The 13,600-nt window shown below is 39.1% G+C and overlaps 1 protein-coding gene across 1 annotated transcript; it reads left to right on the top strand.

The window, feature by feature from the left end:
• Positions 1–1,293: 1,293 nt before the first annotated feature.
• LOC108634843 (dedicator of cytokinesis protein 11-like) lies at positions 1,294–11,968 on the top strand (the record flags this gene model as incomplete). Its single annotated transcript, XM_018045202.1, is given in 3 exon segments — positions 1,294–1,325; positions 5,871–6,053; positions 11,855–11,968. Coding segments are annotated over 2 exon segments (264 nt in total), but the record flags the coding sequence as incomplete, so codon positions are not given.
• Positions 11,969–13,600: the final 1,632 nt, after the last annotated feature.

Raw genomic sequence — 13,600 nt, forward strand, 5'->3', positions numbered from 1 at the left:
TGTTCAGACATTTCTTACTGATGTAACATACATCTCTTGGTAGATGACAGGCACTATCCTAAGTGATTTAGAAATATTCGCTCATTTTTTATTGTGGAACTGGAGGTAGAAAAGGGGACTGCAGATGGGCACCACGGATCTTTTTGAGATGATGGGAATGACTAGATTGTAATAAATGGACAACTCCGTAAATTTACTAAAAATCATTGAATGATAAATTTAAAATAGGTAAATTTTGTTGTATGTAAATTAAACCTCAATCAAAGTAAAAGAACAAATGAGAACTGACCTTTAATTCTCACACTAGCTTTGCGATGTTAGATGCTGTTATTTTTCCCATTAATTTTTTGTTTTCCTTTTTAGCTCCATGTGTCTTAGTCGCAGCACTCAGGACCTTGATCTTCTCGGGATGCAGGATCTTTTCATTGTGGCATGCAGACTCTTAGGTGCAGTGTTTGGGATCTAGTTCCTACTGGGGTTTGAACCTAGGCCCCTCATGTTGACAGTGCGGAGTCTTAACCAGTGGACCACCAGGGAAGTCTCTGTTTTTCCCATTTTAAAGTGAGAGAAGTGAAGCTCACAGGGATCTTAATGTCACATAGCTAGTTGGTAGCAGATCCAGATTCTGATCTTGCCAGTTATCATAAGAGTCCATGCTTCTAAACACTACCATATTCCTTTAAAAAAGTAGACTAAGGAAATAGCCAGAAAGATGGAGCACCATCCCAGGTTTCTGTCTATCATCGTTACCAATAAATCTGTTACAAGTTGCATATTGTTTTGGTGTTTTTTTTTTTTTTTTTAGATCTCATTCTAACGTTTTTTTTAATTAAAGGATAATTGCTTTACAGAAAGGAGAAGGCAATGGCACCCCACTCCAGTACTCTTGCCTGGAAAATCCCATGGGCGGAGGAGCCTGGTAGGCTGCAGTCCATGGGGTCGCTAAGAGTCGGACACGACTGAGTGAGTTTCACTTTCAGCTTTTCACTTTCATGCATTGGAGGAGGAAATGGCAACCCATTCCAGTGTTCTTGCCTGGAGAATCCCAGGGACGGGGAAGCCTGGTGGGCTGCCATCTATGGGGTCACACAGAGTCAGACACGACTGAAGCGACTTAGCAGCAGCAGCAGCTTTACAGATTTTTGTTATTTTCTATCAAACCTGAACATGAATCAGCCATAGGTATACATATATCCCCTCGCTTTAGAAACTGCTTCCCATCTCCCTGCCCCATCCCTACCCCTCTAGTTTGATACAGAGCTCCTGTTTGAGTTTCCTGAGACAACAGGAAGTTCCTGTTGGCTATCTACTTTACATATGGTAATGTAAGTTTCCGTCTTACTCTCCTCATACATCTCACCCTATCCTCCCCTCCTCCCACGTCCATAAATCTATTCTCTATGTCTGTTTCTGCATGCTGCCCAACAGATAAATTTTTCAGTATCATTTTTCTAGATTCTGTATATGTGTGTCAGTATATGATATTTCTCTTTCTCTTTCTGACTTACTTCACTCTATATAATAGGCTCTAGGTTCATCCACCTCATCAGAACTGACTGAAATGTGTTCCATTTTATGGCTGAGTAATATTCCATCGTGTATATATACAACAGCTTCTTTATCCATTCATCTGTCGATGGACATCTAGGTTGCTTCCACGTTCTAGCAATTGTAAAGAGTGCTGCAGTGAACAATGGGATACATGTGTCTTTTTCAATTTTGGTTTCCTCAGGGTATATGCCTAGGAGTGGGACTGCTGCGTCATATGGCAGTTTTATTCCTAGTTTTTAAAGGAATCTCCATACCGTCTTCCATAGTGGCTGTATCAATTTACGTTCCCGCCAACAGTGCAAGAGCATTCCCTTTTCTCCACATGCTCTCCAGCATATACTGTTTGTAGACTTTTTGGTGATGGCCATTCTGACTGGTATGAGGTGATATCTTATTGTAGTGTTGATTTGCGTTTCTCTAATAATGAGCAATATTGAATATCTTTTCATGTGTTTGTTAGCGATCTGTATGTCTTCTTTGGAGAAATGTCTGTTTTGCTCTTTTCCCCACTTTTTGATTGGGTTGTTTGTTTTCCTGGTATTGAATTGTATGCACTACGTGTATATTTTGGAAATTAATCCTGTGTCTGTTGTTTCATTTGCTATTATTTTCTCCCATTCTGAGGGTTGTCTTTTCAGCTTGCTTATAGTACCCTTTGCTGTGCAAAGGCTTTTATGTTTAATCAGGTCCCACTTGTTTACTTTTGTTTTTATTTCCATTACTCTAGGAGGTGGGTCATAGAAGATCTTGCTTTGATTTCTGTCATCGAGTTTTCTGCCTATGTTTTCGTCTAAGAGTTTTATAGTTTCTGGTCTTACATATAGGTCTTTAATCCATTTTGAGTTCATCTTTGTGTGCTGTTAGGAAGTGTTCTAATTTCAGTCTTTTACATGTAGCTGTCCAGTTTTCCCAGCACCATTCATTGAAGAGGCTGTCTCCGCCCCATTGTATATTCTTGCCTCCTTTGTCAAAAATAAGGTAGCCATAGGTGCATGGGTTTATTTCTGGGCTTTCTATCTTGTTCTATTGGTCTATATTTCTGTATTTGTGCCAGTACCATACCGTCTCGATGACTGTAGCTTTGTAGTATAATTTGAAATCAGGAAAATTGATTCCTCCAGTTCTGTTCTTTCTCAGTATTGCTTTGGCTATTCAGGGTCGTTATGTGTTTGCATACGAATGGTGAAATATTTTGTTCTAGTTCTGTGAAAAGTGCCATTAGTAATTTGATAGGGATCACACTGAATCTATAGATTGCATTTGGTAGTATAGTCCTTTTCACAATATTGATTTCTCCTTCCCAGCGTCATTTCTTCCAGTTTATCCATTTTATTGCCATATAGTTATTTGTAATAGTCTCTTATAATCCTTTGTATTTCTGCATGGTCTGTTGTAACTTCTCCTTTATTTCTAACTTTGTTGGTTTGATGCTTGTCTCTTTTTTTCTTGATCAGTCTGGCTAAGGGGTTGTCAATTTTGTTTATCTTCTTAAAGAACCAGCTTTTAGTTTTATTAATCTTTATTGTTGTTTTTTTCTTTTTCATTTATTTCTGCTCAGATCTTTTGATTTCTTTCCTTCTACTAATGTTCAAGTTTTTCGTTCTTTTTCCAGTTGTTTTAGGTGTAAAATTAGGTTGTCTATTCGATGTTTTTCTTGTTTCTTGAGGTAGGATTATATTGCTATCAACTTCCCTCTTAGAACTGCTTTTGCTGAATTCCATACCTTTTCAGTTGCCATGTTTTCATTGTCATTTGTTTCTGAAATTTTTTATTTCCCTTTTGATTTCTTCAATAACCTGTTGGTTATTTAGAAACCTGTTGTTTAATCTGCATTTGTTTTGTGTTTCTTGTGAAAAAACCTCATCTCATCTCATAGCATGGCAGAAAAGATGCTTGATACGATTTCAATTTTCTTAAATTTACTGAGGTTTCATTTGTGACCCAAGATGTGGTCGATCCTGGAGAATGTTCCATGTGCACTTGAGAAAAAGATGTATTCTTCTGCATTTGGATGGAATGTCCTGAAGATATCAATGAGACCCATTTCATCTAATGTATCATTTACGACTTGTGTTTCGTTATTAATTTTCTGTTTTGATGATCTGTCCATTGGTGTGAGTGGGGTGTTAAAGTTTCCTACTATTATTGTGTTACTGTCAAATTCTCCTCTTATGTCTGTTAGTGTTTACCTTATGTATTGAGGTGCTCCTATGTTGTGTGCATAGATATTTACAATTGTTATGTCATCCTGTTGGATTGATCCCTTGATCATTATGTAGTGTCCTTCCTTATCTCTTGTAATATTCTTTATCTTAAGGTCTACTTTGTCTGGTATGTGGATTGCTACCTCAGCTTTCTTTTGCTTTCCATTTGTGTGGAATGTATTTTTTCATCCTCTCACTTTCGGTCTATATGTGTCTTTACGTCTGAAGTGGGTTTCTTGCAGACAGCATATACATGGGTCTTGTTTTTGTATCCATTCAGCCAGTCTGTGTCTTTTGGTTGGAGCAATTAATCCGTTTTCACTTAAAGTAATTATTGATATATTACTAATGCCATTGTCTTAATTGTTTGGGGTTTGTTTCTGTAGATCTTTTTCTTCTCTTGTATTTCCTGACTATATAGTCCCTGTAACATTTGTTGTAAAGCTGGTTTGGTGGTACTGAATTCTCTTATCTTTTGCTTGTTTGAAAAGTTTTTCATTTCTCCATCAAATTTGAATGAGATCCTTGCCAGGTAGAGTAATCTTGGTTGTAGATTTTTCCGTTTCAGTACCTTTAAATATATCGTGCCATTCCCTTCTGGCCTGCACAGTTTCGGCTGAAAGATCAGCTGTTAAACGTATGGGGTTTCCCCTGTGTGTTACTTGTTGCTTTTCCCTTGCTGCTTTTAATATTCTTTCTTTGTGTTTAGTCTTGGTAGTTTGATTCATATGTGTCTTGGCATGTTTCTCCTTGGGTTTATCCTGTATGGGACCCTTTGTGCCTCTTGGACTTGATTGACCATTTCCTTTTCCATGTTGGGGAAATTTTCAATTATAATCTCTTACAAACTTTTCTCATACCCTTTCTTTTTCTCTTCTTCTGGGACCCCTATAATTCTAATGTTGGTGCATTTAATACTGTCCCAGAGGTCTCTGAGACTATCCTCAGTTATTTTCATTCTTTTTACTTTATTCTGCTCTTCAGCAGTTGTTTCCACCACTTTATCTTCTGGCTAACTGATCCCTTCTTCTGCTTCAGATATTCTGCTATTAATTCCTTCTAGAGTATTTTTAATTTCAGTAACTGTGAAGTGATAGATAGAAGACTTCCTATAGCAGATAAACTATTCTACCGCTGTGCCTTCCCTTCCTGTCTATACAGAAGTATCTTGCCCGAAATGATTTATTTAATCTGGTGAAACCATTGATGAGATTTTTTCAATGCCAGCTAGAAAAGCATTTATTAAATGTTCATTAATAGATGAAGCTGCATAAACAGTAAGGAGCATTGTACTTAGTGTTAAGGTGATAAAAAGAAGATAGATTCCTATATAATGGGCTTAAATTCAATATTTCTAAAAAATAATATTGAAATTAGGCGCTAGCCTTATGTAGATTCCTATAATATGGGTAAATCCAATATTCCTGAGAATGATTTTGAGAGAATCTAGCTTCACACTCCCGTGAAAAAATCCATTGTGTACCCTGGAGCAGCTTAGTACTCACTTGCCAAGACATGTAAGCATGGAAGTTTGCAATAAGTCTACGTTCTATGTATAGCTTATTTTCCACAAAGCAGACTGAATACATGCCAAAAGGTAGCAGTCACTTGCCTGTTTTGAGGATTAGATAGTCACTTTTGTACTTTTTCTATGCCGACCTGTATTTTACTCAGCACTGTTTATGAGTAGAGGATGGGACATGTTTCTGTTTGTGTTACAATTCGTCTATACTCCATTTTGTTAAAAGATCAACTTTATTTGCTGAATAGATTCTTGATATAATTTTCCTAGCATTTGGAAGTTTATAACATAAGGAACTGTTTAAATATAAAGCAAAAGAGTAAGTAATGCAGATTGGCCTTCCCATTTTTATGGCCCAAATTGAGACCATCATCATGAAATGAGTCATGATTTCAGTCATTCATTATACATGCTGGTCTTTATGTTTATATCTAGCTTGGGTTTTCCAGAGTGGTACCCTAATCTTATGTTGATTGTGTATCCTCAACGCACCCAGCTTATAGTTTTAGGGAGAATACTGTAGGCGACTTGATAGTTGATTGATTTTGTTTTATGGCTTTTCAGATAATTATTTATGTTTTCCTATTGTTTAGTTTCCCTCGACCTTTTTCAAAGGAAGGGCAAACATGTGTGCTGCGTTTTGCTATGAGGTTTTAAAGTGCTGCACGTCACAGATTGGCTCAACCAGGAATGAAGCCTCTGCACTTTTGTGTCTTCTGATGAGAAACAACTTTGAGTACACCAAAAGGAAAACCGTTTTAAGAACACATCTGCAGGTCAGTGAAAACCAAAGCTTCTCTTTCTTGTGTTCAATCTTTAGCCTCTCTACATTAAGGTATAGAGCTCCCCAGTCTAATACAAAGCTATTAGCCACAGGTGGCCATCTGGCACTTGAAATTGAGCTAGTCTGAATTCAGGACACATTGACTTTTGAAGACTATGTACAAAGAAGTAAAATATCTCAATTGTTTTATATTGACTATATGTTGAAATGATATTTTGGATATATTGGTTTAAGTAAACTAAAATTCACTTGTGTCATTTTACTTTTTAATGTGGCTGCTAGACAATTTAATAGTACACATGTGACTCATATCCTATTTCTACTGGACAACACTGCTTGAGAACATAGGTGTTAAGAGCAGAGATTCCAGGTTCCACGAGTATCACACACTGTGTGACCTTAGCGAGGACTTCTTTACTCTCTTAGTACCTCAGATGCTTCGTGAGTAAAATACTGGTAAATATCCCTATCCACTTCGTATGGTTTTGGTGAGGATAAAACAAGATGGTTAAGTAACAGATGTAGTACTTTTGTTTTTCATCTCCACCACTGCCCAGTTAGTTAAAAATTAATGAGCAAAGTCTCAAGGTTTAGTGGAAAAGCATGGACTTTGAAATCAGACCTGCCTGGACTTAAATCATAGCTTAGCTACTTACTTAATATGTGACCCTGGGGATTTTACTCAGTCCATCTTAACTATTTGCCTCATCTGTAAAATGAGGCCAACTATGTTTCAGCTTTGTCATGAGGGTTAAAAATAAAGTGTATGTAGTGCCAGGCACAAAATGCCTAGCTCATAATAGACACTTAGTACGTGGCAGTTGTTATTCAACATCTCCATAATTTTGTGCTTGTGTGATGAAACAGGTGTGAACTGAAACACAGTTGGGAGTTCTTGGCTCAGTTGCCATCAGCTGTAATATGGGAAATGCCTGGTCATATTTCTATCTTTACTGCCATGGTCAGTCCCATTGCAGTTGTTTATTGGAGACTGGGTTATACATGAGGAAATGGCCATAAGTAGCTTTTTAGAAATGTCATCAGTGATGTTAAACTCTGATAGCAAGTATATGCTTTCTGTAAAAATCTCCTATCTAATTATATTTTGATACTTGGTCTAACATTATATGTTAGAGTATCTCATATTTGCTTTCATAGAGATGTCACTTGAATACCACCTTCCTCCAAAGCATTTCTGCAATTAGTGTGCTGATGTTTTTGAACTTCCCCATTAGAGTCCATCCTTCTGGGTTAAAACATCAATTTCTCTCAAGTCCTATATTCAAATAAAATTAATTAATAAATTGCAGACTTAGAACCATGTCTAAGTGCTCAATAAACTGGTTAAGTAGTAATATTATGCGTATGATCATTTTAATCCTCATAACAGCTCTATAATGTAGGTATTGTTGTTATCCCTATATTGCCTTTAAGGAAAGTAGAGAAACAGGAGGGTTAAATTCACTTTCTCAAAGCCATTCAGTGAATAATTGATAAAGTCAAAGTTTGAATCTAGGGCACTTGGACTCAAGAGCTTGCACACAACTCCTATAGTATCTTGCTTCTCAGATCAGGAGTAAAGCTTCTGGCCATGAACACTTTAGCCTAGAATCATTATAAGCCTTCATTAAAAGGAGCCTGAGAGATTAAAAAGCACCATGCATACGTGCTCAGTTGCTTCAGTCATGTCTGGGCTCTTTGCAACCCTGTGGACTGTAGAACGCCAGGCTCCTGTCTCCACGGGATTCTCTAGCCAAAGGAGTTGCCATGCCTTCCTCCAGGAATTGTTCCCAACCCAGGGATCAAACTCACATCTTCTGCATCTCCTGCATTGAAGGCAGATTCTTTACTGCTGAGCTAACAGGTGAAGCCTAAAAGCACCATTACATGGCATTATACTGTTATCATTATGTAGTGTATATGCTGTAACATATACTACTGTCTAAACTATTTAGATAGGCCCTAGTCAGAAACAAAGAAAGGAGCTGAGGTACTGGAGTTGTGATAGACTAGTGAAAAGAAATGAGAAACCATCAAAGAAATGTCCTTTATCCCAACTTTGCCTAAAACTACTTGCTAGCAAATGTATTGAAGGCAAATACCTGACCACCATTGTATCAGTTCACTAATTATGAAAATGGTTTCAGACCTAGATGTGCTGTGTTTCAAGTTTTTCACATCAAACTAAGAAAAGTCCTGATAAAATTTGAAATTGGGAACCTCCATTGATCTATAATTCTGTTTTTGTGCCAATACCATACTGTCTTGATTACTGTAGCTTTGTAGTATAGTCTGAAGTCAGCAAGGTTGATTCCTCTAGCTCCATTTTTCTTTTTCAAGATTGCTTTTGCTATTTGGGGGTCTGTTGTCTTTCCATACATATTGTAAAATTTTTAGTTCTAGTTCTGGTGAAAACTGCCGTTGGTAATTTCGATAGGGATTGCACTGAATCTGTAGATTGCCATTAGTAGTATGGTCATTTTCATAATATTGATTCTTGTGATCCAAGAACATGGTATATCTCTCCATCTATTTGTGTTTTGATTTTTTCATCAGTGTCTTAGAGTTTCCTTCATTTCAGTCTTTTGTCTCGTTAGATAGGTTGACTCAGTTCGGTTCAGTTCAGTTCAGTCGCTCAGTCAAGGTCCGACTCTTTGCAACCGCATGAATCGCAAGCACGCCAGGCCTCCCTGTCCATCACCATCTCCCTGGAGCTCCCTCAGACTCACGTCCTATCGAGTCCCGTGATGCCATCCAGCCATCTCATCCTCGGTCGTCACCTTCTCCTTCCTACCCCCAATCCCTCCAGCATCACAGTCTTTTCCAGTGAGTCAACTCTTCACATGAGGTGTCCAAAGTACTGAAGCTTCAGCTTTAGCATCATTCCTTCCAAGAGAAATCCGAGGGTTGATCTCCTTCAGAATGGACTGGTTGGATCTCCTTGCAGTTCAAGGGATTCTCAAGAGTCTTCTCCAACACCACAGTTCAAAAGCATCAATTCTTTGGCGCTCAGCCTTCTTCACAGTCCAACTCTCACATCCATACATGACCACAGGAAAAACCAATAGGCCTTGACTAGGTGGACCTTAGTCGGCAAAGTAATGTCTCTGCTTTTGAATATACCATCTAGGTTGGTCATAACTTTTCTTCCAAGCAGTAAGCGTCTTTTAATTTCATGGCTGCAGTCACCATCTGCAGTGATTTTGGAGCCCCCAAAAAATAAAGTCTGACACTGTTTCTACTGTTTCCCCATCTATTTCCCATGAAGTGATGGGACCTAGATGCCATGATCTTCGTTTTCTGAATGTTGAGCTTTAAGCCAAACTTTTTCGCTCTCCTCTTTCACTTTCATCAAGAGGCTTTTTAGCTCCTCTTCACTTTCTGCCATAAGGGTGGTGTCATCTGCATATCTGAAGTTATTGATATTTCTCCTGGCAATCTTGATTCCAGCTTGTGTTTCTTCCAGTCCAGTGTTTCTCATGATGTACTCTGCATAGAAGTTAAATAAGCAGGGTGACAATATACAGCCTTGACGTACTCCTTTTCCTATTTGGAACCAGTCTGTTGTTCCATGTCCAGTTCTAACTATTGCTTCCTGACCTGCATACCGATTTCTCAAGAGGCAGGTTAAGTGGTCTAGTATTCCCATCTCTTTCAGAATTTTCCACAGTTGATTGTGATCCACACAGTCAAAGGCTTTGGCATAGTCAATAAAGCAGAGATAGATGTTTTTCTGGAACTCTCTTGCTTTTTCCATGATCCAGCGGATGTTGGCAATTTGATCTCTGGTTCCTCTGCCTTTTCTGAAACCAGCTTGAACATCAGGGAGTTCACAGTTCACGTATTGCTGAAGCCTGGCTTGGAGAATTTTGAGCATTACTTTACTAGCATGTGAGATGAGTGCAATTGTTTGGTAGTTTGAGCATTCTTTGGCATTGCCTTTCTTTGTGATTGGACTGAAAACTGACCTTTTCCAGTCCTGTGGCCACTGCTAGGTTGACTCCTAGGTATTTTATTCTTTTTGTTGAAGTAGTGAATGGAGTTGCTCCTTAATTTCTCTTTCTGATTTTTCATTGTTACTGTATAGGAATGCAAGGGATTTCTGTGTATTAATTTTGTAACCTGCAACTTTACTAAAGTTGCTATTTCTTTTTTTTTATGATATGACTTTGTCGTTAGCTTTTTTAAAATTAATTACTTTATTTTAATTGGAGGCTAATTACTTTACAATATTTAGTGATTTTTGCCATACATTGACATGAATCAGCCATGGCTGTATAAGTGTTCCCCATCTTGAACCCCCCTCCCACCTCCCTCCCCATCCCATCCTTCTGGGTCATCCCAGGGCACCAGCCCTGAACACCCTGTCTCATGCATCGAACCTGGACTGGCGATCTGTTTCACATATGATAATACACATGTTTCAATGCTATTCTCTCAAAGCATCCCACCCTCGCCTTCTCCCACAGAGTCCAAAAGACTGTTCCATTACATCTGTGTCTCTTTTGCTGTCTTGCATATAGATCATCGTTACCATCTTTCTAAAGTCCATATATATGCGTTAGTATAACGTATTGGTGTTTTTCTTTCTGACTTATTTCACTCTGTATAATAGGCTCCAGGTTCATCTACCTCGTTAGAACTGATTCAAATGCATTATTTTTAATGGCTGAGTAATATTCCATTGTGTATACATACCACGGCTTTCTTATCCATTTGTCTACTGATGGACATCTAGGTTGCTTCCATGTCCTGGCGATTGTAAACAGTGCTGCAATGAACATTGGGGTACACGTGTCTCTTTCAATTCTGGTTTCCTCGGTGTGTACGCCCAGCAGTGGGATTGCTGGGTCATATGGCAATTCTATTTCCAGTCTTTTAAGGAATCTCCACACTGTTCTCCATGTGGCTGTACTAGTTTACCTTCCCACCAACAGTGTAAGAAGGTTCCCTTTGCTCTGCACCCTCTCCAGCATTTATTGTTTGTAGACTTTTGATAGCAGCCATTCTGACTGGCGTGAGATGATACCTCATTGTGGTTTTGATTTGCATTTCTCTGATAATGAGTGATATTGAACATCTTTTCTTGTGTTTGTTAGCCATCTGTATGTCTTTTTTGGAGAAATGTTTGTTTAGTTCTTCAGCCCATTTTTTGATTGGGCCATATATTTTTCTGGAATTGAGCTGCATGAGCTGCTTGTATATTTTTGAGATTAATTCTCTGTCAGTTGCTTCGTTTGCTATGTCGTTAGCTTTTTACAATTTTTTTCTTTATTTTTGCCCGTGCTGGGTTCTTCATTGCTGTGCAGGCTTTCTCTAGTTGTGGCAAGCAGGGGCTAATCTTCATTGTTGTGCCAGCTTCTCATTGCATTGGCTTCTCTTGTTGCAGAGCATGGGCTCTCGATGCTCAGGCTTCAGTAGCCTGCATGTGGGCTCAGTAGTTGTAGCTCGTGGGCTTTAGAGTGCAGGCTCAATAGTTGTGGCACAGATTTACTTGATTCGCAGCATGTGGGATCTTCCTGGACCAGGGATTAAACCCATATCTCCTGCATTGGCAGGCAGATTCTTTACCACTGAGCCCCCAGGCCAGCCCCTAAAGTTGCTGTTTCAATAGAAGAATTTAAACCCACTCATGTAGGAGGAAAATAGATTTTGATGGAACTCTGTAAAATCTTTAAAAGAAGCATTTTGTATGAGTGCTTATGGGTTGGTACATTGAAGAAAAGAAGCAGCATGTATTCAAAAGACATTTGAAAAATAACATTGAAAAAAAGACATTTCTTCTTTCCACAGATAATAATTGCTGTAAGCCAGTTGATAGTGGATGTAGCACTAAGTGGAGGATCGAGATTTCAGGAGTCTTTATTCATTATCAATAACTTTGCAAACAGTGACAGACCTATGAAGGTATGTTCTCACTTTAAGTGAAAAATTAGACCCATGTTCAATGTTAGGGGCGTTTCACTCCTCCAAGTTAAACTGCCACTTTGCATTCACAACATTTATATAGTATCAAGTGTACAGAATGTGAGCTTCACAGGTCAAGGCTTTGTTTTGTACATCCCTGTACCTCTAGCACCTAGAATACTGCCAGGTACACAGTAAGCATTCAGTATTAGTTGAATGAGTGAATGAACGACTGTACTATGTACACATAATTATGATATAATTTTAATTTTCTCTGGGCTTGATATTTAAACTTAACTTAGAAAAGAAATGTTTTTTTTTCCTCCCCTCAACCGTCGTTCCCATTTATGCTGCTGCTGCTGCTGCTGCTAAGTCACTTCAGTCATGTCCGACTCTGTGTGACCCCATAGACGGCAGCCCACCAGGCTCCCCCGTCCTTGGGATTCTCCAAGCAAGAACACTGGAGTGGGTTGCCATTTCCTTCTCCAATGCATGAAAGTGAAAAGTGAAAGTGAAGTCACTCAGTTGTGTCTGACCCCTAGTGACCCCATGGACTGCAGCCCACCAGGCCCCTCCATCCATGGGATTTTCCAGGCAAGAGTACTGGAGTGGGGTGCCATTGCCTTCTCTGGTTCCCATTTATAAGATTGGCTAATTAAGCACTGAGTTGGAAATTTCACAAAACTTCACTTACTAGAGTAGCTAACAGCTGCCTGATCCTTTGCCAGCAGATGAGGAATGGCATAGAAGGGATTCACTTACTTGATGATTTTCTGAGCTTAAAGAATCATCTGTTAACTGGGGCCTTCCAGAGATACTTATTGGCAAACCCACGTCCAAGGCTGTTGTTCTTAGGCAACAGTTGGCTGAGGCCAAACCCACGACTCTGAACACCGTTTAGTCTTTCCTACCTGATATACTTCAAACCTAAAACTTTGTAAAAGTTCATGCACCGGGGTCCAGCCTCCGCAGGATCCAGGGAAACCTGAAAGAGAAACGGCGTCAGGGATTGATTTAGAGAGAGAAGGAAAGAAAGTTGAAGATAAGAAAATAGAGGAGAGAAAGAGGATGATATTCCTTGGTTTACACAGAAAGCCAATAAAACTCCCGAGACAAGAAGTTTGCCCTGTTCACGGAGGCCACAGGTGCCCTCCCGGTCTCCCGAGGGAGTGAAGATCGCAGAACATCTTCCCGTTCAGGTCTTAGAAACCCTGGGCAGATAAGTGAACGCAGGGAGCCCCTATGCTCCAAGGATCAGTCTGAAAAAGAGGGAGAGGGAGAGAGAGAGAGAGGAAAAAAAAAAGAAAAGAAAGAAGAAAAAACACGGGTGACCAAGCTGCTTCGGAGAGTGAGGCCCAAAACTTTATTTTTCAAAAGGTACTTTTATACCTTGCCTTATACATAGAGGGAAATGAAAGATGCAAGGTCATACAGAGTCAGCCCCAAACATTCCAGCAGTTTTGCCCTTATCGAAACCAGGATTTTTCTGCATACCTTTGCCACAAATGATGTTGTGTACAGTATCTTCTGGCCTTGGAGGCCTGTGAACATTTTATGATCCTCTTTTGATAAAGGCTGCTCAACCAGAAACTTATTTTCCCTCAAAGTGTCTTTTCTTTATATTTCTAATCT

This window comes from Capra hircus, unplaced genomic scaffold (genome assembly GCF_001704415.2).
Source record: "Capra hircus breed San Clemente unplaced genomic scaffold, ASM170441v1, whole genome shotgun sequence".
In the NCBI taxonomy this organism is placed as follows: domain Eukaryota; kingdom Metazoa; phylum Chordata; class Mammalia; order Artiodactyla; family Bovidae; genus Capra; species Capra hircus.